Source organism: Acipenser ruthenus, chromosome 54, assembly GCF_902713425.1.
Source record: "Acipenser ruthenus chromosome 54, fAciRut3.2 maternal haplotype, whole genome shotgun sequence".
Taxonomy (NCBI): Eukaryota; Metazoa; Chordata; class Actinopteri; order Acipenseriformes; family Acipenseridae; genus Acipenser; species Acipenser ruthenus.
Window position 1 is genome coordinate 5,666,417 of NC_081242.1, and position 24,161 is coordinate 5,690,577.

At 42.4% G+C, this 24,161-nt stretch overlaps 2 protein-coding genes across 4 annotated transcripts; one reads left to right on the forward strand and one right to left on the reverse strand.

Moving 5' to 3' along the window:
• Positions 1-852: 852 nt before the first annotated feature.
• On the reverse strand, positions 853-21,943 carry LOC117398182 (von Willebrand factor A domain-containing protein 5A-like). Of its 3 annotated transcripts, none has more exons than XM_059016848.1 (18): positions 21,921-21,943; positions 15,985-16,032; positions 15,179-15,381; positions 14,608-14,830; positions 14,156-14,322; positions 13,352-13,466; positions 10,377-10,552; positions 9,953-10,041; positions 9,177-9,321; positions 8,766-8,845; positions 8,197-8,311; positions 6,678-6,836; positions 6,474-6,577; positions 4,510-4,733; positions 3,790-3,957; positions 3,157-3,284; positions 2,407-2,533; positions 853-1,343 (listed from the first exon to the last, which is right to left on the reverse strand). In XM_059016848.1, exons 2-18 carry the CDS (start codon positions 16,025-16,027, stop codon positions 1,264-1,266), a joined length of 2,346 nt encoding a protein of 781 aa, XP_058872831.1. In that variant the 5' UTR covers positions 16,028-16,032; positions 21,921-21,943; the 3' UTR covers positions 853-1,263. The 3 variants fall into 3 exon arrangements, with proteins under 3 accessions (XP_058872831.1, XP_058872829.1, XP_058872830.1); XM_059016846.1 differs by lacking the exon at positions 21,921-21,943 and adding an exon at positions 18,096-18,262; XM_059016847.1 differs by lacking the exon at positions 21,921-21,943 and adding an exon at positions 18,096-18,262 and having other exon boundaries at positions 15,985-16,052.
• LOC131723237 (uncharacterized) lies at positions 18,335-21,810 on the forward strand. The gene is made up of 2 exons (XM_059016849.1): positions 18,335-19,191; positions 20,687-21,810. The coding sequence occupies exons 1-2, from the start codon at positions 19,099-19,101 to the stop codon at positions 21,200-21,202; spliced, it is 609 nt and encodes a 202-aa protein (XP_058872832.1). The 5' UTR covers positions 18,335-19,098; the 3' UTR covers positions 21,203-21,810.
• Positions 21,944-24,161: the final 2,218 nt, after the last annotated feature.

The following is a 24,161-nucleotide window of genomic DNA, read 5'->3' on the forward strand; positions in this document are numbered from 1 at the left end:
ATCTTTATCGTTCACTCCCGTGTCTCATATCTAGAGGCAGCCCAAATCTGCGGGAAACCATGCAAATAACTGCAGACATTTAAGCAGGTATCTGTGGAGTGTTCTGTGAAGCATCTTATGTGTTTAGTATTAGTATTAATAATGGCTTCTAAAAATGGTAATAAAGTGAACATAATCATATCAAACAATGTATGGGTTAAGTACTTCCATTTTAATATAGCAAGCATTTCTGTCAGTAAAATCTTTAGAAACTGTCAAACAAAAACATCACATCACATGAGACTTCTTATTGGGCCACATTTTCAAAGCCTCAACTCCAGCCTTTAATTGAATCCTACTTTTCAAAAGGAGATAAAACATCTGTTCATTTAACAAAATTAGACCCGACCAGCTGTTCTATATTCCAGGTCACTTTAGCAGGCTGTTTATGAAGACTGAGCATTCCGCGGGAGCCTGCAAAGGACTTCCTTTATCCACAGATTTGGACTGCCTCTAGTCATGTCACAACACCAGACTGTAACACTCCTTCCTGTGTTTACACACAAAAGGACCCCACCACCAGGTTCCTACTCTGTGTGCAGCAGAACACAAGGCTCCAGTGGGACCCTAATGCATGTAACACAGGAAGGAAGTGGCTTTGACTGAGTGAAAATATAGACGTCTGGTAAAAGGAGCAACACAGTAAGGGTTTTGGTATGTTGTTTTGAGAATAAGATTTACTTAAAGGCTTAGTAACCTCAGTACTGTCTTCATTTACAACGTTGCTTTGAAACAGTAATAGAAGCAACACAAAATAACTTCCACAAAACTGATTTTTCAAGAGATTTCTAGTTATATACAGTAACTCCATGGCCATTTTCAAGCAATTCTTTAATGCATAAAGTCATTTTTTTATCCATAACGTGAAATGCTCAAGCATAAGAAACATTCAGAAAATATTTAGATAAGCCATTATCAGTAACATATGCAAATAAAACAGAAGGACTGAATGAAAAGGCCCTGTATGTTAGTATAATGTTATTGCGCTAGCTGTGCATTTTTCTCTAAATCAAACATTTTTCAACCCACAGACCTCCAGTCCAGTACAATTGCTGTTTTTGAACAAGTGGAGTGGGTCGCTAGATAGAAGGCTGATTGAGGCTATTTAAGTGATCAGATATAGCATTTCTACACAGCTAAATATTCAGTGTGCTGCTCAAAGCAGGAGCTGGCTTGCTGCAGTGGGTATAGAAGGCTGCTTGAGACTCTTTGAGGTCTGGACCGTCACAGATCGAGTGTCTGCGGCTCCACCTTGCAGCCAAGGAGACGGTTCCCTGCTTCCAGACACAGCTTCAAACTGGTCCCTGAAACACACAGCGGGGATTAACAGGGAAGCAATGGCAAACATTTCAGCTCTTGCCTTCATCTGTGGCAGTTCACGTAGTTTTATAGAGTAGAATACACTGAGACAGTGGTTCTCAAACTCGGGGGCGCAGAATGTATCCTAGGGGGGCGTGAGAAGGTTCAGTAAAATCTTCACCTATATATATTAACTTGAAGCAAACCTTACTGCCGACACCTCCTGGCATGTCAAAGTCTCTAGATGGCGCTGTGCATCTGACTGGTGCCTTTTATTGAAGCTTGCATATTATTGGATGACTCAATTAGTAAACTGTTACTGCAGTGGTAAGTCTGCTCTTATTACAATAAGAGGGAATCAAGTACCACAGACAAGAGGAAGGGGGCGCAGTCCAAAAGCTTTGAGGACCCCTGCTCTAACAGACACAGTCAGAGATGCTGGTTTTGTAAATCTCAAACTTCTTTAATACATTTAGTGCCCAATTATTTTACCCCGATTTTCTCTCCAATTTAGTAGGTCCAGTTACATTCCCTCATTGCAGCAAATCCCCACAACAGCTCAGGAGAACTGAAGGGTAGAGGGCGTCCTCCAAATCCCCAAGCCAGTCACCCCTTTACACCCAGGAACTCTAAATCAGAGAGCTACAGTGCAGGCCTCTGGAGGACAAAGGCCATCCCAGCAGGTGCCTGGTGAGCTCAGGCGGGCAGGTCAGTCAGGTCCACATCTGAAATGTATTGAATTTAACCAGGATAGAGCCCTTGAGATATACATCTCGTTTACAAGGGGGTCTCGGCAACAGAAGGCAGCAAGAAATAACATTAAAACAAAAAATAATAATAATAAAATGAAACAAACCATTCAAACAATCAACAGAAAACAAAAACAATCATAAAAGCAGGATCCTGGCCAGATTTAAAATAGATACATAGATGAGACATATATAGATGAGACAGACTGAAGTGTTCAGCGAGCAGGGCCTGGTTGCTGCTTCACTGTCAGGTAGTTAGTTCAGTGTTTAGCGAGCAGGGCCTGGTTGCTGCTTCACTGTCAGGTAGTTAGTTCTTTACCTGCTTGTGCTTTGACCCAGGAGAGCGCTTTCATTGCCAGGAACTCCCACTCCTCCTTTAGCTCCGCCTTGAAGCCATGTAGCCATAGCAACGCCAGCACCGTCGCCCACACGGCCCTGTCACTCACCTGCACACACAACAGGGGAAGTAACTGCACTGAAACAGCAGTGCTTATAAAGTGCATGTCAAGGCAGAGATTCCAGTCGAGCAACACTTGAAATTCTACAGAAACAGGATTGGGGGACAGGGCAGGACTTGAAGCATAGCACAGAAATCAGGATAGAGGACACAGATGGAGACTAATTGGAGATTTTAGGACACAGGGAAGGAGGGAAGGAGACGCTTCTTCACACACTTGGAATCATCTATCTTTCCCTAATATTTATTTTCTAACCATTATATTATTTTATCTGTTTCCTTTGCTACAATTGTTTCATTATTTGCCATGCACTTATGCAACTCCCCACCCCTTCAATGGCTTCCCTGATTGGCTGACATGCTTCCTTCCAGTAACATGCTTTGACCCAGAAGACACTACTGAGGTGAAATGACCCAGGAAGTGCAAGTGTAACCGATCTCCAGAGAATAAGGCATGGGAACTTTCTTTAACCTAAACAAGTGCCAGAGATCAGGTTTTAAAACAAAAACCCATGTTTGCTAGAAAATGGGTTTCTTTCAAAACTGCACACTTAAGACCTACATAGCGAACGGATGTGCTAACGGGTACATTTCCATTCACTAGTTAATTACCTCGGCTGGCATTTTGCTGATGGCTTCTTGCTCTTTCTTCTCAAACACAGAAACGAGCGATTCGTTGAGCTCCCAGGAGCCGTCGGCTTTCTGCAGGGAGATCAGTGTTAGCATGGGGTCCTCTTTATCTATAAAGAAAAGAAAAAGCATCAAGAAATGAGGTAGACATGTCCAGACAGCTCAGCACTGTCACAGATCAGAACTCAACACAATACCAACATGGAGGGACTTCTTATACCTGAAACATTGCAGAAATTCAACACAAAAAAAGATCCGAAACCCAACTAAAAAGCAGTTTGATACGTTTCTAAAAAGCAGTTTGATAGGTGTCCAATATACCATCCCAAACACTCTGCTAGCAGAATCTTGTTCACGTTGGTTTTATTTAAGTAAAAGGGGAATCAGGTGTAAAGACCACATAAGAACATTTATAAAACAAGAGTCGAGAAAAAAAAGACAGAAAAGGAAACAAAATGAGAGAAAGAAAGAAAATAAATTAAAGTAGAAAATAGACAGAAAGATAGAGCATGTACAAGAAAGAAAAAGAATGAAAGAAAGACAAAAAGAAGGGCAGAGAATACAAGACAGAAATTGAAACAAAGACAAAGAAAGAAAGAATGAACTTTCTCTTACCTGGTTCTGGCCCAGTTTCACTGCAATGAAAGACAGCAGTATTACTCATCTGCGCACACTGCCGCATTACCATTGGTGGGTTATATGCAGAAGCGCCAAAGCCACCACCAGACATCATCATCATAGGAAGACTTCGGGGAGAGGAACGCATGAACGAGCAGGCCATCACTGAAAAGAGAGAGAGAGAGAGAGCGCGCATTGGTTCAAAACGACAGCAAAGAGCTGGAGACAAAACTGCTCCTTCAGATGAAAAGCAGCTTCAATCTGCAACTCAAGGGGTTCAATAGAGACTGCTTCAAACCCTCTTTGAATGAAATACAGGGACCTCTGAATTCAGTGAAGGTACAATTGAATAGATCTATTTAAGGAACGCATGAGGTCCTGCACATGGAAAGGTGTTTCTGTTCCGATTATTATTCAGTCGTGGGTTTTATGTTAATTATTGACGCTCCGCCTGCCAGCTGAGTTTGTTTCCATGGAATCGCAGCTGTGGATTGGACGGTTTCCACTTTTTCAGGAACAGTGGCTTAAAACCTGGTTCCAGGAAACCTAGTTCGAGGCAACTTTGTTGTATCAAACCCCAAGTCTCCCCTGCTGTGCCATGCATTGGCTTGAAACCTACTCCTGAAACCAAGTTCCAAGCCTCAAAGTGGATTCGTATTCCCTCAGCTTAAGGAGGACGCTGACACACCTCCGGGTAAATAAATGAATAACACTCACTTTGTGGCCTCATGTTCCTCTGGATCAGAGGCCCCTGCACAGCCTGATTCAGGTCCTTGTTCACAGCGATGAAGGCCGTGTGTGTTGAGATGACTCGGGCCTCGGTGCTAATCTTCACCACTTTCTCCTTCACCTTCTCTTTATCACCGCCCTCTCCCTCCACACTCCCTCCTTCCTCCAGGGAGCAGATCAGGGTCCGTGCGGCCAGGCGGTGAGTCGTCAGCCTGCCCAGAACAACACTGACAAGTTCATAGTGCTGTGGTTCTAACGTCCAAGAGGACTGCACTGCACTATGGAGCAATGGTATTAGTCATGGAGACAGCACTGAGATTTGGAAGGTACAGTTAGATCACTGACAAGTTCAGAAGGCATCTACTGAAAAATCTCCTTTGTCATGGAAAAATACAGAAAAAACAGTACTAGATGTACGATTATAAATCACATGTGAGAAAATCAGCCAATCACTGTTAACCCCTTCAGGTACACGAGGAATTGAGCACTCAAGCATCACAAACTGACCATTTGGATGACCGATCCAACCTGTCAGTAAATCTTAAACCCTTAAAGGGTCAAGATATATTACTGTTTTAAATTGTTTATGTTTACAGTGAAAATATTTAACTAAACTGTTTTATAAAAGGCAGAAAACACATCATGTTAGAGACCGACTTAAAACAAATTCTAGTGATGTTCGAATAATCTTTAGTTTTGAATTTGCAGGGAACATAGAAAAGTAGAATTTATCATATTACAGTAAACCAAATAATCTAAAATCCATTTATTACAACACCCCATTGCTTCTGTTTTGATTTCTTGTGCATATGAAATCAAACCACTGGAAATGAATCTTGATAAATTCTCGAAATATGCAAATTAGTGATTGTATAATTTAATTGATGACTAATAGGCCACGCATGCAATTAATTTAAAATAGAAAGGGAACACATAGCCACAAATGGTAAAAATGCATGAGACTTTTCAGAAGTTGTTTAAGATGCCTGATCAAAGCACAAAGTGGTCTAACGTTTTCAGACGAGTACCTATTGTTTCTATAATCAATTACAGACCGAAAATTGAAATTCTTGAAAATTGATAATTGTCCTGGTTTTCATGCAGGTAGGTATATAAAGGATGACAAATCTTGGGGTATTGTAATACATTTGCACATGGTTGTATTTTTTAAGGAGGTACTGCCTCCCTTGCCTCCTCTGGTGTAAACCGAACTGCAGTCGTTCTCTATTCTACCCATTGAGCTAATGACTCATACTCAGTGTGCTTGTGTGCAGTGTAAGAGCTTACGAGTCGTACCCAGTGTGCTTGTGTGCTGTGTAAGAGGTTACGAGTCATACCCAGTGTGCTTGTGTGCTGTGTAAGAGGTTAGGAGTCATACCCAGTGTGCTTGTGTGCTGTGTAAGAGGTTACGACTCATACCCAGTGTGCTTGTGTGCTGTGTAAGAGCTTACGAGTCGTACCCAGTGTGCTCGTGTGCTGTGTAAGAGCTTACGAGTCGTACCCAGTGTGCTTGTGTGCAGTGTAAGAGCTTACGAGTCGTACCCAGTGTGCTTGTGTGCTGTGTAAGAGCTTACGAGTCGTACCCAGTGTGCTTGTGTGCTGTGTAAGAGGTTACAACTCATACCCAGTGTGCTCGTGTGCTGTGTAAGAGCTTACGAGTCGTACCCAGTGTGCTTGTGTGCAGTGTAAGAGCTTACGAGTCGTACCCAGTGTGCTTGTGTGCTGTGTAAGAGGTTACAACTCATACCCAGTGTGCTCGTGTGCTGTGTAAGAGGTTAGGAGTCATACCCAGTGTGCTTGTGTGCTGTGTAAGAGGTTAGGAGTCATACCCAGTGTGCTTGTGTGCTGTGTAAGAGGTTACGAGTCATACCCAGTGTGCTTGTGTGCTGTGTAAGAGGTTAGGAGTCATACCCAGTGTGCTTGTGTGCTGTGTAAGAGGTTAGGAGTCATACCCAGTGTGCTTGTCCGGCTGCAGTTTGAAGCTGATCTCCGTCTTGTGGGGCTCGTCTCCCAGACTGTACTGAAGACTCGCTCGACCCACCGCACTCTCATCAAACTGGAGAGAGACAGAGAGGATGTTACAGACGGCCTCCCTGTACTTTACCAGCAGGTAGTCCACGGCTGCTCTTTGAATCTGTTCGCCTCCTCTCTCATACCTTTCCTTTGAGCTGCGCGTACAGGATTGACCTATGACCCCGGAAGAGGACCTTTGGCGTTTCGGACACAGGAACAACCTCCAGTCCAGCCGGGACGTCCCAGTTGAGGACGATGTTATTGACAGCGGGCTGGAGTGCGAACCTCAGGCTCTGCATCACCTGGGAGAGTCAGACAAGGAGACCGGTGAACTGTGATTCACACACATTCATTGTACATCACTGAATTGTGATTCTCTCTTCCAGGCCGCGGGTACTCTATTCTAGTCCCACCTCCAGACTCTGGTTTGATTTAATGGTTCCGCCCTTCACTTCATGTTAGGTTTGACTTGCACTGTTGAAGCGCTTTCTGATTTCTATGTTACGCATTCGCTGTAGTCCTTTTTATAAATGTAACGAAAAGTATCTATATTATTTTATTCACATACAATACAGGACAACATTGCATTACCTGTCTAAAAAAGGAAGTTACTGAAATGTAGTTAGATTACTGTAATGCAAGTTCCTCAAAAATGTAATTAGATTAGAGTAATGCAATTGATAGGGCTGTATTTATTTCACGTGTTCAAAGATATTTCACGATTAAACATAATATTTATTAAAGCAGAAAAAATAGCACTGTCACATTCAAAATTTAACTACAAAGTTATTATACAACAAATGTTCCTAAATATTGAAATGCTTACCAGAAAAACAGCACATGCTAAATTGTAGAATATTTAGTTTAAGTCCACCTTTTAAAAACATGCAGTTTTAACCATCAGTGAGTTATCAAACTAAATAAATGTAACACTAACAGAAGTATGAAAATGTCCCCTTCTTGTACTGGACAGAGCGATCTTTAGCAGAAATATTTCCCATCTTTGATGTTGAAAATCCTTATGGTTGAAGACATTTGAAGGTGCTCTATTATTATTAATGAGAAATTAACCAGACGCTTTTCTCCAAAGTGACTTATAGAGACTAGGGGGTGAACTATGCATCACAACTGTTGCTGCAGAGTCACTTACAACAGGACCTCAACAGCACAAGGAGGTTAAGTGACTTGCTTAGGGTCACACACAAAGCAAGTCGGTGGCTGAGATGGAACTAGGAACTTCCTGGTAACAAGCCCCTTTCTTTATGTTTTCATTGAAGACATAAAGAAATCGTGCCTCTCTATGCAGTGTGTTCAATCATTTAGATTTACCAGGTGGAAGCAAACTAAACCGGCTGCCAGGTTCCTAGATGTAGTGTAACAGGTAGTGTGTCAATAAGGCTAACGTTTGCTGCATACATTTTCATGCGATACAAATATTTACACTGTTCTTTCAGAAATGTGAATTTTCACGAGAACTACATTTTGTACGGCAAAGGACTCATTTCACGGAAATCGTGAAATCCATGATAACCGTGAAACAAAATACAGCCTTTAGTAATGAGTTACTCCCCAACACAGGTAAAATATCAATGGAAACAGTGGATAACAAGCTAGAGCGTATCGCTACAGCCACGCTTCCCGTCACAATCCCCGGCCTCGTACCTTGGGCTGCATCCTGTCCTTGCCTGTAATGAACTCGGGGTGACCCGATCCTGCCCGGGCCATGCCTTTGATCAGAGCTGTGGAGGCTCCTTCTCCAATCCCAAACGTGAAGCACCTGAAACAAACCAAACTCCAGTGGAAACAGCGGGCTGGGTATTGCTGAAACAGGTCATCACAAATGAAATGATAGCAGATACTGGATATTTCCATACTAACTCTTACACTACGAACACCATAAAGTGTTATACTGTATACAGCAGGGGTGGCCAAGCTTGGTCCTGGAGAGCCGCAGGGTCTTCTGGTTTTCATTCCACACAAGTTCTCAATTACTTCATTGAACCCAGTTATTTTCTGAATTGATCAAAACTAACATTTTGTTCCAGGTCTTTAGCCATCAATGATTTAAAGATACCCAGAAAACCTGCAGGAGTGTGGCTCTCCAGGACCAGGGTTAGACACCCCTGCTATGGAATCATTATCATTCTGGATGATGTAACGAACACTGGAAATGAGAGGTCAAAGACCAAAAGGCTGGATCTTGTCCCAGTCTGTGCCAGTACTCCCAGTACCTGTGAGTGCCAGCATGCTTCTTGACTTCATTAATGACATCCTTTGTGTTCCCTACTTCTCCGTCTGTGAAGACAAACAGCTGAGAGAGAGAGAGAGAGAAAGAGAGAGAGAGAGAGAAGTGCAAAATTGGTTCTATTGGGACGTTTAATCTTGACATTTTCTATTGATCGATTAAGCATCCCATCTATGAATCACATCTGTTTGCTAGGGATATTAAATTGTATTGAAAGGCAATCACAAGTAACATAATGCAATTGCAGCCAGCCGGTCGGAGGTAGAAAACCACTTCCAGACAGATGCTTGTGAAAGCAATCCAGGTAATGTATATTCTAGTGTCTCCCGGATATACAGTCACTTGATTATGCCTTTTCTGACTATAAACAACAGGAATAGGAACTGATTCTTCCCACCTGTCTGGGGTGTCTTGGTCGGCAGGCTTTGCTGTAAATGTCTTTCAGTGGCTCCAGGATCTCCGTCCCTCCAAAATCAGCTCCCATCCCTTTCACCTTCCCCAGAGCAGAGTCCATCGTCTGCTGAGTGTACTCCACACTCTCCCTGAGAGACACACAGGAATGCAATTGTAACTTATATAAAAAGCAATTCCCTTGTACAATACCCACAATACAACTTGACCCAGAGAATCATAGAACACAGCTTTGTACCAAATACGAATATGAAGCCTGTATTTGGAAAACCAAAACGGCACGACAATATGACGGCCATTTTAGGTCACAGGTCAAAGTGAAGGGAACTTCATCTAGAACTTTGACACCCAAAAAAGACTAAAAGGTGGTTCTAATGATTTCTAGCTTTGCAGGTTACTAATCTCAGGGCTTAAAGAAAGAGCTATGAAGATAAACAGAGGGGAGTGATTTTATTAGACTAGCAAAAAGAAGAATTAGGGGGGGCCTGATTGACATCTTTAAATGAACTCTAGCTAATACTTGCAGTGCAGTCGAGCTGCAGAGGACACAGCTGGAAATTAAGTAGAGACAGACTCAGGACAGAGGGAAGGAGACACTTATAGAATGGGTTATGTTGTTGACGCTGAATCATTAGGATCCTGTTTTGAGATCAACCAGCACAGAAGGGCCTAGTGGCCTCCTCTTGTTCGTAAACGGTATTATTCTCTTAAATGGATTTTGGGATCAGGAAAAGAAGCTGGCCGATTTGCTGCAGTACTCACGGGAAGAACGCCTCGAAGTGCGACCCGAAGCCGTAGATATTGAAGAAACAGCCCAGGGGCAGGCTCTTGAGGAGAAGCAGCAGAGTGTCCTGCAGAGCAGACACCAGATTGAACGCGCATGTCAGGAACACACAGCAGCGTGCACATGTATTAGAACACACCATTGGACATATGAAAGCAAACCACGGTCACTGAAAATCGGGGGGAATTGTCAAAATAGGAAAATCAGTGATTGTCTGATTTCATTGATGACTTTAATAGGCCATGCAAGAGAAAAGAAACACACAGCCACACATGGTAAAATGCATGAGACTTTTTAGAAGTTGTTTAAGATGCCTAACTGAAGCACAAAGTGGACTAACATTTTCACATGAGTGCCTATTGTTTCTATATCACTGAATATGAAACCCAACCCTGTCCGTACCCGGGCACTCTCAATGCGCATTGGCCCCGACTCCATGTTGCTCATTGGACAGTCCATACTGCCAGAGCGATCCACCAGGAAGATGAACTCTCCACAGCTGGACTGGGGCGTTGACGCAGCCGCAGGGAATTCTGGGTACAGACTGACCATCACCAGCGGGTCCCCCATCAATGAGCCTCAAAAGCAAAAGAGTCAAAAACATCAAATCGACCAACAGAAGAATCCAGGACAGCTTACAGGAAGTACCAAAGCCAAGAATCAACCATCACAAAATGGTATGTACTTTTAGAGTGACCAATCCATTCACCCCTCTCTCTCAAATTCCCACACATTGCATGGGACACCTACAGTTCAGTCGGGAAATTCATGCGATAAATTATTTATTATAACAGACTAGACAACACTACTGCATTCTACATATTTTACACTACATTCGAAAGGTTAGGCCAGAGAGATACCCCTGCCCATAAATTAGCTAGGAGATAAGTGGAGAGGCTGACAGTAGAGAAGCCATGGGCAGGGGGGCAGGATAGCTGCCCTCCCCCGTTAGATGAAACCAAAAAGCAGATGGAGTCTGGAGAGGAGGAGGTGAACTCTGGAGCACAGTGGGGAGGTAATGGATTGAGGTAAGATAAACATCCTTTCCTTGATGACCACTGAACGTGTATCGATAGACGAATAAGATTCCAGTTATTTGACTGACGATTTGATCTGCTATTGGAAGCGCCTAAAACAGGCTTGATGATTACGTAACTTGATGTAAGGTTAAAGTGAGTTCCCTGCCTGAACCACCTCTTTGTTTCATTTACACTGTCTAGCTCATCACCCTTTCTCACCATTTGAACCAAAAGTCTCAATGGGCAGTTTTGAAAGAAACACAAGTTTAAAAAACGCCTGATTTTCATTTAAAAAAATCTGTACTACTCTGCGTTAATGAAATCCCTGTTTGCAAGCCATGCTTTTGAGATTGTCTTCCACTTCCTGGGTCACTTTACCTGGAGGGTAACATTTTCCTCACCCCTTCAATGGCTTTTTTAAATTCAATAACCAATCAGCTGATTCCCCCTATTGACTGACATGCTTTCAGCCAGTAGCGTGTTGACTCAGAAGACACTGCCGAAGTGAAACCACCCAGGAAGTGCAAGTGGAAACTGATGACCCGAGAATAAGGCTTAGAAATGAGAGCTTCCTTTAGCCTAGTGTAGTACCAGATATGTTTTAAAATGAAAATACAGGTATGCTTGTGACAGGATGGTCAAGTGGTGACGGGCGAGTTGCAAAAACGCTCTTTTTTTCTTTATGAAACCAAATGAAATATTTAAAACAAAAACAAAAAGGCTTTTGCAAAAACAAAAGGCATGACGGCCAAAATTATATATATAATATATATATATATATATATATATATATACACATATCTATATATATATATATATATATCTATATATATCTATATATATATATATATATCTATATATATATATATATATATATATATATTACACACTGTATATATATATATTATATTGTAACAGGGCGAGGTACCCTGTACATTGTTTTGTTTATTTTCAGATCGGGGTCTCCCCCTCCTTCTCTGTGCAGATTGTTTTGTGTTTGTTTATTTTTATGTCGGCGAAGCGCTGTATGTTTTGTTACTGTTTCGTTTAAATGACGGTGTAGCCGATTGTTCTGTTTAGTGTGTATGGGTAGCCCCATCCACAACATAATTAATAAACCAGTGCAGATTACGGCCGAGGGGTAATAGGATGATTTACTAATTGGTTAAACCCCTCGGCCATGATATAAAAAGCCTGCAGCTCTCGGCACTCGGGGTGGGTGTGAGAGAGGAGAGAGCGAGCAGAGAGAGAGAGAGAGAAACTTTATTTTAAAAAAGACAAAGGATCAGTGAAGGCTATTGCCCAGCCTGACCGTGTTATTTTGTGTTCGAGACTTGTTTATATTTAAACCTTTTATTTTCGCTCTGTGAGCAAGTGTTTTTGTTAAAATATTTTATTTCTTTTTGTATTTAATAAAAACGGCAGCCAGCCGATTCTTTACTTTGAACTGCAGTACTTGCCCTGGTGTCAGTTTTTTTCCGTCCCTGCTTCTGCCGTGACGTCACTGCTCAGTCACCCTGTCACATGTATATTATATTATATACACACACACACACACACACACACACACACACACACACACACACACACATATATTTATATATATTTTTATATATATATATATATATATATATATATATATATATTCAAACAAGTATTGTGCTGGAAAAAACTTTTCACATTCCTCCTCTCTGAATCACCAACCCGTCAGCAGAAGCTGCTGGTTTTTGTATTGTGTCTGATGGATTAACTGGCCATCAATTACCTAGTTTATCCCTGGACCACATTCTGCACAGGGTTTCTCAGCCAATTTGTCAATAAATCATTCTGTGCTGACCACGCATTCTCACGAGCCGAGCTGGATGGGGAGCTGTAACCCCATCCATGTGGTCAAACAATAACAACATTTTAAACAAACACAAAACATTACAATAATAACAATACAAAATAAACACAGGGGCGGGGTGTACCCTGTCACAGTGCTACATTGTGTTTCTTTCAAAACTCCATATTTAATGACTATTAAACTATTTAACTAATTTATTAAATTGTTTTGCTAGCTACATCTATTTTAAAGGAAAAGTTCGGGTCTTGAAGGATCCCATAACCTCCCTCTGTGTAAAAAAGTGTCTCCTACACTGTGTACCAAGTCTCCACTTCATTTCTAACTGTGTTCCACTGGTCCTGGTTTCTGTGCTGCTTCTAAAGTAGTAGCTAGGGTTAACTTTGTCTTTCTAAGACTTATTGCATCTTTAGGTCTACACTCAGTGTACAAGTGGCGAAAGTACAGTTCAGCATACGCTCTTGGTGGACATGTTTAAAGGTATCCATCCTATATATTAAAGCATCATTCCTTACCGGGCGTGGCCGAGGCTAGCCCCCCCTCCACAATAGCGGTGGGCTGGTGGGGGTGGCTGTAGTACACCAGCAGCTCCACATCCCGATCAAACTTGTGACCTGGAGACAGAGAGACCTGAGAGAGAGAGAGAGAGAGAGAGAGAGAGAGAGAGAGAGAGAGAGAGAGAGAGAGAGAGAGAGAGTGTTTCTATCAACTGTTTCTGAGATAAGATTATAAATGTTTAACCATTAGAAAATTAATTTAGAACACAGGGTAATTTATGAACGAGATAAGGCCCCTCTATGCTTGTCCGGTTCCTAGTAGCTGACTGATCTCAGAACTTTATCAAGTTTGGTCTTAAAGGATCCAAGTGATTCTGCCTCAACATGACTGGATAGCCTATTTCATACCCTAACCACTCTCTGCGTGAAGAAGAGTCTTCTTCCCTCTGTCCTAAGTCTATCGCCACTTTATTTATAACTGTGTCCACTGGCCCTGGTTTCTGAACAACAAAGCAATAGCATGCATTCTTTCGGTTTTGTAAACAAATGAACGTGACCTTAGCTGCAAGGCTTGCTGGGAAAGAACTGCCAACACACGTCAAGAACTCGACTCGGGTAGACTATCAATGTGGGTTCAGAACTGTCATTGCATGGAGTCCTTTCACTCGACTCGGGTAGACCATCAACGTGGGTTCAGGAGGAATGCAGGAGAACCCGGATCAGCTCGGATTGTCAATCCGTGCTCATGGAAATTTAAGAAGTCAAGCAGACATCGTTTCAGTTCGTGCCTTACTGAGACTCCAGACGGAGGGGGGCTGTTACCTGGGCCTGGGTCTTGTCGTCTCCGAGATACTCCAGAGGCGTGAGGTCGCAGTTGGATTTCACCTGGGCGACTCCACTGGGAGAGGCAAGGTGGGCACTGAAAGACAGCGAGTAGGGAACCGGCCCTCCAGAGGCTCCGGACACTGGAGTGGTCAGGGACTGAGCGCCTGCAGGACAGGGAGACAGAGACCTGATAATTCAGAAACATTATCTCACCTCATTTTTGTGTTTTTTTTTCATTCACGTTTCATGACAACTGGATTAGCGGTTCTTCAGATCTACAGTAGTGTACACATTTATTAGAACACATCAAGAACCCCAGGACTAATTAAAGCACAAAGTGGTGCAACATTTTCATGCAGGCAGGTATAGAAAGGATATAAATGACAAATCTTGATGTGTTCTAACACATTTGCACAGCGCTGTCTATCCCCTGTGTATCCTGCTCTCACCAGCAGGGGTGTATCGGGGGTTCAGGATGGCAGGCAGGCAGTATCTCAGAGCCCCGTCCGCCTCCACAGCCAGCTCCGTCACATAGGACAGACAGACGGTCGCTTTCTGTCCCGCAGGCAGACTGCCCACGCTCAGTCTGAACACATCCCGGCTCTCATCGCTCTCCTCCAATAGGAAGGCTTGCTGTCCACTGCTCAAGGCGTCATCATAGGTGTCACGCGCCTGGAAAGAGAGAAAGAATCGAGTCTCATCACTGGAGCTCCTCACCCAAATACTGACAGAGAGACTAAAAAGAAGGAGTGGAGCAATGGATGAACAATTTCACAAATCCATTCTACTGTGCAAGCCTCAAAACACAACATTACAGCTGGAAGTATTGTGATAAAATCGGTACTATAGGCTTTATGGCCTATAGAAAATATTCACTCTTCAAAGGGAAATTACCCTAAAAAAACAGTTCTACTGGTCCTTTAACATGGGAGTTGAGTTCTACAGGCTCCTGGTCCTTAGTTCAGCTTACATTGCTAGTTTAGGGTTAATATAATTGTAACACAACCCAGAAGTTGCTACCTCCTGTTTCTCTCGGATCTCAGCTTGGATTTTGACCCCCCCGATCTCGGCGTGGAAGTCGTAGACCGAGGAGTCCTCCTCCATGGGAAACACGAAGACAGCCTCCACCGGGCTGGACTCTGAGTTCTCATAGCTGAGAGTGGAACAGACATCCGCTACAAAGCCTTGGACCTTTAACTGCACAGAGATCACCTTCAGAGGCACTGTGAGAGAGAGGGGGAGAGGGAGGGGAGAGAGAGAGGGGGGGAGGGAGAGAGAGAGGGGAGAGAAGGGGGAGAGGGAGAGAGAGAGGGGAGAGGCAGGGGAGAGAGAGGGAGATGGAGAGAGAGGGAAGAGAGGGAGAGGGAAGAGAAGGGGGAGAGAGAGGGAAGAGGGGGAGAGAGAGGGAGAGAGAGGGAGGGGAGAGGGGTAGAGAGAGGGAAGAGAAGGGGAGAAGGGAGAGAGAAAGAGGGGAGAGAGAGAGAGAGAGAGGGAGAGGGAGAGAGAGACACTGTGAAAAGATATATTGGCCAGACCGGACACTAATTAACACTACAGTACATGCATCCCTGTTTATCTTCCCTACAGAAATATAGACATGCGGTAATGTGCACATTTGTTAGAACACCTCAAGATTTGTCATGGATATCCTTTACATACCTACCTGCATGAAAACCTCGGGGTGAGGATTATCATCAGGGATACAGAAACAATAGGTACGCATGTGTGAAAAACTACAGAAGCAATGGGGTGCTCTAACACATGTGCCCACTGCTGAACCACAGAAGCATGTTCTAACAAATTTGCACACAACTACATATTCTTACCTGGTTCATTTTTCAACGTCAAAAGCCCACAACAGTCTCTCATCTTGTCTGTTGAAAAATAAAAAAAACTAACAAAAATAAACCATATTTTCATATTCCACCGTACTGTCATTAAAGGGACGGTTTTATTAGGATAAAAAGGTTGGTTCTAAAAACAAGGTTAATAATTTGTTGGCAATACAACAATAATTATTGTAGGTGTAAAATGTACTGCACTGAGCTTGGCTTTGCCTCTGGGCCCTCACTTCCCAAAACCCCTTGCCAGGGTTAGACTCCGACAGAAAATAGTGAGTGGACTCTGTAGGTTTAACCAATGTTGAGCAATGGTGCACATTTTCCTACCCGCAAGGGGTTTTGCGACCCCAGGCCCCAGTGGAGTCAATTTTACAACTAAAAAGATGGAAGACATTGATCTATAGATATTACCTGGGGAGCCAGGTCCATGAAAAATCATGCTGTTAGTTGGATGGGAAAATCTTTACTTGCATTTAAATAATGATATTACGTGGAGAATGTAACTAAGTTTTAGGCTACCAATAATTAGTATAATAATTTGAATTAATAGTGGAGCATATGCTGTCACTGTTGGGTAGATTGTCTATGGAAGGTTTCCAGCCCAGAATAAAGAAAAGGAGACTCCCCCTCTCTAAACTAGGAGGGCTAACCTTGCCTCTTCTTGAGAAACATTATTTGGCTGCAAGGCTATCGGTGCAATCCTGCATGAACATGTTTTTAAATGCAGGATGTACCCACCACATGAAAACATTTGGGAAAATAATCTGACTATTCACATCTCCTGGTTGCCCAAGAAGTTGTTTAAACATTTCAAATAAATTGTATTTTGCATACACTAAATGTCTGGTAGAATGTTGATTTTTTTTAGGATTAGACAATAATTTAAAACTGGAGAACAAAGATATTTCGTTCACAAAATAGAAAGCATGGCATCAACACACTGCAGGACATCTCAGGTCAAGTCCTTTGTCAAGACTCTTTCAAGACCTCAAAATAACCACAATATATCCTACACACTAATAGCATACATCCAGTTGAAGAAATATTATTGCTGCATGGCAAGCCAGATAGAATCTTCTTCACAACTTTCAATATTCTAATGTCTAATAACAAAATATTTAAAACACAAAATAAAACACGATTAACATGTTTAAAGGGGATCAGGACAGGACGGTTGATGTGCAGTGTCTTTGTAAACACTATAGCAGTGTGGAGTAGTGGTTAGGGCTCTTGACTCTGGACCGGAGGAAGCTGGGGGACACTGCTGCTGTACCCTTGAGCAAGGTACTTTACCTAGATTGCTCCAGTAAAAACCCAACTGTATAAATGGGTAATTGTATGTAAAAATAATGTGATATCTTGAAACAATTGTAAGCCGCCCTGGATAAGGGCGTCTGCTAAGAAATAAATAATAATGATATGCTATTAAACACATCTCGCTTTGTGTTCTGCGCTTTCACAATTATTTTTAGCACATCGAGAGATATTGCTAGGAACGCAGGGAGGCAGTGCCTGTTTGGAGCAAATGCTATTTTTCATGGAATCTGTTTGGACAGTGTTTGTCATTTTCGGAAGGGTTACACTAATTTTCACATTATTTAAAAAAAAAAAAAATTGAAAACGCCCTCCAGTTGTCACGTCAATTTCAGTAGAACGCAGGCGCACTAAAAGCAAACGCTGTGTCGGGGGTATTAAACTATCAAGTATTGGGGAACAATACAATAGGTTACTATTCAAGAGAAATAACAATGAAGATGTTGTAAACAATGGCGTTATACCAAAAATAGTGGTTGGACTCAATCCACCCTTCCAAAAAAGTGAGTGGGCTGCGTCCACCCAGTCTAACACTGCCTCTGCTCCACCCAGACCACTGACTATTGACTGTAGGTCTAACCCAGCATGTATAGATGTACGAATACAGTTTAGTGCAAAAAATATGCATGCAGGAATTTAACATAAAAAGAAAACTGTGCAGTAAATTCTAAATGCGCATCAATAGACGCTCTGTACGAGAGCAGCACGCATGAATGAAAGCACTGACGCAGTTTTCAGGTCTTTTCCTGTCCCCAGAGTACAGCGTACTTCTAGTTTCTTACCTTTATGCGTCTGTCTTTTCAGCAGATGCGTGTGCTTTGCTTTAGCAGCTGCGTGTTATAAATACTGCGAAACTCCCACGGGATTTCACAATTTCTCTTCCACTTCCCGTAACTTTCCAGTTTGCCCAGAAAACATGTCCCTCTGACTGACAGCTGAACCCGCTGTCCATTGGTTAGTACAGAATAAACCACGCTTACTCACGCGTCCTATTCGTCAGCAACTCCTGTTATGACTCATTTTGCACGTACGGTTTAATAATCCTACTACCGGTATCATCACAGGGTTTGTTTGTTTTTTAAATTACTGTTTTTGTGGGAGTTTTTTTGTTTTACTGACTAATAACGCATTTTTCAAAAATATGAATTTTGATACCTTCTATTTATTACCTTTATTATGGTCATTTTGAAAAGTCGTTTGATTTGATATACAATGTTGAGTATACAGAGTCTTCCTCGTTTCTATTACTTCATGACTGCTGATTATAATGAATGTATGCGCAATTATTGACACTGCAGATTACAATGCCGCGTTTCCGGTTTAGTGCATTCTGTTTCTGTCTATAGAGACATAGGAGAGCTGGCGTTGCAGTATTTACAAGTATTTTGAACAGCACGATATTGTTAATACTTTTTTTAATATAAAGTTATTTTAAAAATCAGAAATGGATATTTCCAAGTGTTGCGGGTAGCTGCTGCTAGGGTACTAACAATAGACGGGGTTAGGAGACTATAGCTCAAAGAACTGATTTGTGTTCATTAAATACGCTCAGATAAAACCCTTGGAAATTACAGTGTGAGATACAGTATTTGTAAACTAGACATTCAGAAGGAGGTTCAAGAGTCTTTTTCAAATGTTTCCATTGTTGTATTTGCACGGGTGTGCCGCCTAGACAGGTTCAGTCACTGCAGTTTAACAGAAACTCCCCACCCTCCGGTTATTTGCTTTGTATTAGCTTTTCTTCTGTGGCTGTGTTCCACCAGAATTTTTTTTTTTTTTTTATAAATGTCATGTGCGTATTCATTTACTTTCAATTTAAAATGTGCAATTGTTTCCCCTCACCGCAACAGTTTAGGAGAACTGTCCTTCGATCTCACCGTAAGTCTCCCGTTGTTTTCTCGTTCTTGTCAATAGTCAATCAGAGGCTTCAGCAATTGACTGACATGCTTTCAGGCAATAACATGCTTTGACTCATAAAACACTGCTGGGGTGAAATGAACCCAGGAAGTAAAGCAGAAACAAGCTTATATAACACAATTATATTCGATCTTTACAACTTCAGACCCATTAGTCTTACTTCCAGTCTTACATGTTAACTATGAAAACAATAATCAAAGGACCATCTTTACAATAGAACAACATTACAGTCGACCCTCAAGCCTGCCCTTGACTAGAGGAGCACCCTTTCTCTTAGGGGGTAGATATGAGGGAGTGGTTTAGTCTCCTTTTTGCAAACCTGTCCTGTGGTTGAAAATACCACAAGCATTCACACTGACAAACACACATATCGGACAGATTCACGCTTAACTTCATTATCACATTTTCATCTTTATTTTAATCAGTGGGTATAGAAGGCTGATTGAGACTCTTTGAGGTCTGGACCAGCACAGAGCGAGTGTCTGTGGCTCCACCTTGCAGCCAAGGAGACTGTTCTCTGCTTCCAGACACAGCTTCAAACTGGCCCCTGAAACACACAGCAGGGATTAACAGGGAAGCAATGGCAAACATTTCAGCTCTTGCCTTCATCTGTGGCAGTTAATGTAGTTTTATAGAGTAGAATACACTAAGACAGTGGTTCTCAAACTGCAGGGCGCAGAATGTATCCTGGGGGGCGAGAGAAGGTTCAGGAAAATCTTCACCTATATATACCCTCGACCCCACCTCCCTCCAGAGCTACCGTCCTGTCTCCCTCCTACCCTTCCTCTCCAAAACCCTCGAGCGGGCTGTACACCGCCAGCTCTCTGCTTTCCTGTCCAACCACTCTCTGCTCGACCCTCTCCAATCTGGCTTCCGCTCTGCTCACTCCACTTAAACCGCCCTCCTGTCTGTCACCAACTCACTAAACTCTGCCCGAGCTACCTCTCTCGCCTCTGTCCTAATTCTGTTCGACCTCTCTGCTGCCTTTGACACTGTCGATCACTCTATTCTACTATCCTCTCTCGCTGATCTGGGAATCTCTGGCACTGCTCTGGCCTGGTTCTCCTCCTACCTCTCCAACCGCACTTACCAGGTAACCTGGCGTGGCGCAACCTCCACACCTCGCCCTCTCTCAACAGGAGTCCCCCAAGGGTCAGTCTTGGGTCCTCTCCTGTTCTCTCTCTACACCCGCTCCCTGGGCCCCCTCATCGCATCCTATGGTTTCTCATACCATTTCTATGCTGATGATGCTCAGATTTTCCTCTCCTTCCCCACCTCTGACTCCACCATCCCCTCTCGTATCTCTACCTGTCTGTCTGCTATTTCCTCCTGGATGCAATCGCATCACCTCAAACTCAACCTCTCTAAATCTGACCTCCTTTTCTTTCCCTCCTCTGATCTCTCTATCTCTGTTCCTCTGGAATCTACCACACTCTCTCCCTCTTCCTCCGCCAAGAACCTCGGAGTCACCCTGGACCCCTGCCTCTCTTATTCCCTGCACATCTCCACTCTGGCACGCACTTGCCGATTCTTCCTGAGCAACATCCGAAGAATCCGACCCGTCCTCACCAACTACGCCACCCAGCTACTGGTCCAGGCCTTGGTATTCTCCCGCCTAGACTACTGCAACTCCCTCCTGGCTGGCCTCCCTGCGTCCGCCACCCGTCCGCTCCAGCTCATCCAGAACTTCGCTGCCCGCCTGGTGTTCTCTCTGCCTCGCTTCGCCCACGCTACTCCACTACTCCGCTCGCTCCACTGGCTCCCGATCACCGCTCGCATCCAGTTCAAGACTCTTGTACTAGCCTACAGATGCCTTGACCAGACTGCACCCAGCTACCTCCAGACCCTCATCTCTCCCTACACCCCCACTCGACCTCTCCGCTCCACCTGCACTAGAAGACTGGCTCTACCTCCTCTACGCTCCCCTGCCTCCAAAGCCCGCTCCTTCTCCACCCTCGCCCCGCAGTGGTGAAATGACCTTCCTACAGATGTCAGGACTGCCCAGTCCCTGACCACCTTCCGGTGCCTCCTCAAGACTCCTCTTCAGACAGCACCTGTAGAACTCCTCTTTTGCCTCTGGACACTATCACTCTTCCTTAATGCACTTTACTTGCACTTATCTGATCCCTATTTTACTGCATTTAACCCTGTACTTTACAGAGTACTGTACTGTAATCTGCCACAAGTGTTATTCAATCTGTAGTATTTTGCTTTTAATCGTATCATGATGTCACTATCACTGACACTTATCTGCTCCAATATTGAATCCTATTTTGTCATATAATTGTACTTACTAGAACTGAAGTCATTGCATTTTATCTTGCTCTTAATTTGTATTAATACTTGTACTGTGATTCTTGAAATATATTTTTTGGTTACGACTGTAAGTCGCCCTGGGTAAGGGCATCTGTTAATAAATAATAATAATAATAATATGAAACTGGCTCCACTGTGGCTCTAAGGGTGGGCCGGTAACGCATTGATGTCTATGGGGCTCCAGAGCCAAAATGGCCACCGCTTGTCAGCAGTTTCTTACCTTTCTCTAATCTTTTCTGTGAGTGTGTTATGAAACTGGCTCCATTGTGGCTCTAAGTGTGGGCTGGTAACGCAGATGTACTCAGCACCAAAAAAAAAAGAATATAAAGTTGAAAAAAAAAAAAAATATATGGCTAATTAGCCCAAGTACTTACCGTTTAGATGATATGCAGATTAGATACAGAACTCTGAATCTGCTGTGCACTCAGTCGTTTTTAATCAAAACATTATATGTCCCGCCCACCCTAGCTCTAAGCCAATGGTATTATTAGTTTTAAACTTTAACTTCTCTAAAAAAAACTATTAATTACTTTATACCTTTTTTAATGTGGATTAGTCAATATGTGAAAATAAAATAAAAGCAACAACACTTTTCATTGAATCACAACACAGAATCACGGAGCTGCGCGTTCTTCGAGGGCTGCTGCTGCGTGACGTCACTCAACCCCACCCACAGAAATCTGTGCAGATTCTGCACAGCCCAGCGTAGCTTTGAAAAGTTGCTGCGGGAGGCTGGCTGCAGCTGTAAACCACAGAGACGATGCAGAGATCACGAGTGACTTGCTAATCGGAATGCAAATAACCAGTAAAACTACTGCTGCCCCCTTTGCTAGTGGAGGCGAACGACATCTTATCATAAGAACATAAGAATGTAAGAAAGGTTACAAACGAGAGGAGGCCATTCAGCCCATCTTGCTCGTTTGGTTGTTAGTAGCTTATTGATCCCAGAATCTCATCAAGCAGCTTCTTGAAGGATCCCAGGGTGTCAGCTTCAACAACATAACTGGGTAGTTGGTTCGAGACTCTCACAATTCTCTGTGTAAAAAAGTGCCTCCTATTTTCTGTTCTAAATACCCCAGGGTGAATGTCGACACTTTTATTACTATTTTCTAAAGCATATTTAGTTCTTACAAAGGTGTTTTACAAAGTGTGGACATCCCCAAAACTTCGTTTTTCCAGGAGTTACTCTCTTTGTGGGGGCATTTTCTCAAATTTTGTCTGCACAATACCTTTTTTTTCTAAAACCACAAACCTCAGGTCATCCATGGTGTGTCTGTTTATTATAAAGTGATGAACTACTGTCTTTTTTATTTCTTATATTTGATAGGTGGTTCTGTATTCTGTTATATAACCTGTCTTTCCTAGATATTTTATTTTATTACATTTTATGCAAAATATACCATATAAAAAGGTTGTTAACTTTGCATGAGTTTTTAAGACTGAATATTAATTTTCTTTATTTGTGATTTCAAGTTTATCTTTACCAATATATTTGCACACTTTACATGTGCTTTTACAGGTTTCAATGTCCCGTAATGTAGCTATGATCCCTTTACGTTTAATGTGGACTACAATGTCAGCCAAATTTGCATCCCTTCTAAAAGCTACGACCAGTGCTTTCAGAAATACTTTATTTTCTGAATTATGAAGTATACATAAATGCTTCCAAACAAGTTTTGAAATATTGGGTAATAATTTAGAATATGTATTTATTAATGGTACTCTCTTAACCCTCTCTTCCCTTTTATTCAAGTAGTCGACTTCTATTGAGTTTGTCAACTTTTCTCAATTCTCTCTCACTCATTTGTTTTTAATAGATCCTTGATCAAGTTTAACCAAGGTGTCTAAGAATTCAATTTCAGATTTTGTCCACCTTAAATGCACCGAAATGTTAGGGTGAATATCATTTGCTAATTTGTGGAAACTGTATAAGAGATTCTTCTCCATGTGTCCATATTCCAAACATGTCACCCACATATGTTATTTATTCGAATGGTTTCTTGTCTAGTTTATTCAATAACATTGCCCATATACGTGCCTACAAAATGCATACCTAGTTTTGAGCCTATTGCTGTGCTATCCTTCTGTTTGTAGCTTCTATTTCCAAATGTAAAACAACTATTTTCTAAAACTAGATCATATTTAATATTTCTTCCCTAGGTATCATGTTCTTATCTACTCGATTTTCCAGCCCCTCTTTACATGCTTCTAAAGTTTCATGCCTGGGAACAGTGGGGGGAGTCAGTGTGGACTGGAAGGTTGTGGGTTCAATCCCAGGTTGGGGACACTGCTGCTGTACCCTTGAGCAAGGTATTTTAGATAGATTGCTCCAGTGAAAAAAAACCAACTGTATAAATGGGTAATTGTATGTAAAAATAATGTGATAACTTGTAACAATTGTAAGTCGTCCTGGATAAGGGCGTCTGCTAAGAAATAAATATATACACAGACGTGCTCAAATTTGTTGGTACCCCTCCACAAAAAACAAAGAATGCACAATTTTCTCTGAAATAACTTGAAACTGACAAAAGTAATTGGCATCCACCATTGTTTATTCCATATTTAATAGAAATCAGACTTTGCTTTTGATTTTTTATTCAACATAATATTGTAAA

Coding starts and splice junctions, on each gene's coding strand:
- LOC117398182 (XM_059016848.1), bottom strand. CDS start 16,027: ATGAGAGACTGTTGTGGGCTTTTGACGTTGAAAAATGAACCAG. Junction 10,042..10,376: donor TGCGCATTGAGAGTGCCCGG/GTACGGACAGGG, acceptor TCTGCTCTGCAG/GACACTCTGCTGCTTCTCCT. Junction 3,958..4,509: donor GAGGAACATGAGGCCACAAA/GTGAGTGTTATT, acceptor CTCTCTTTTCAG/TGATGGCCTGCTCGTTCATG.
- LOC131723237 (XM_059016849.1), top strand. CDS start 19,099: ATGTCATGTGCGTATTCATTTACTTTCAATTTAAAATGTGCAATTGTT. Junction 19,192..20,686: donor AACTGTCCTTCGATCTCACC/GTAAGTCTCCCG, acceptor TCCTCCGCCAAG/AACCTCGGAGTCACCCTGGA.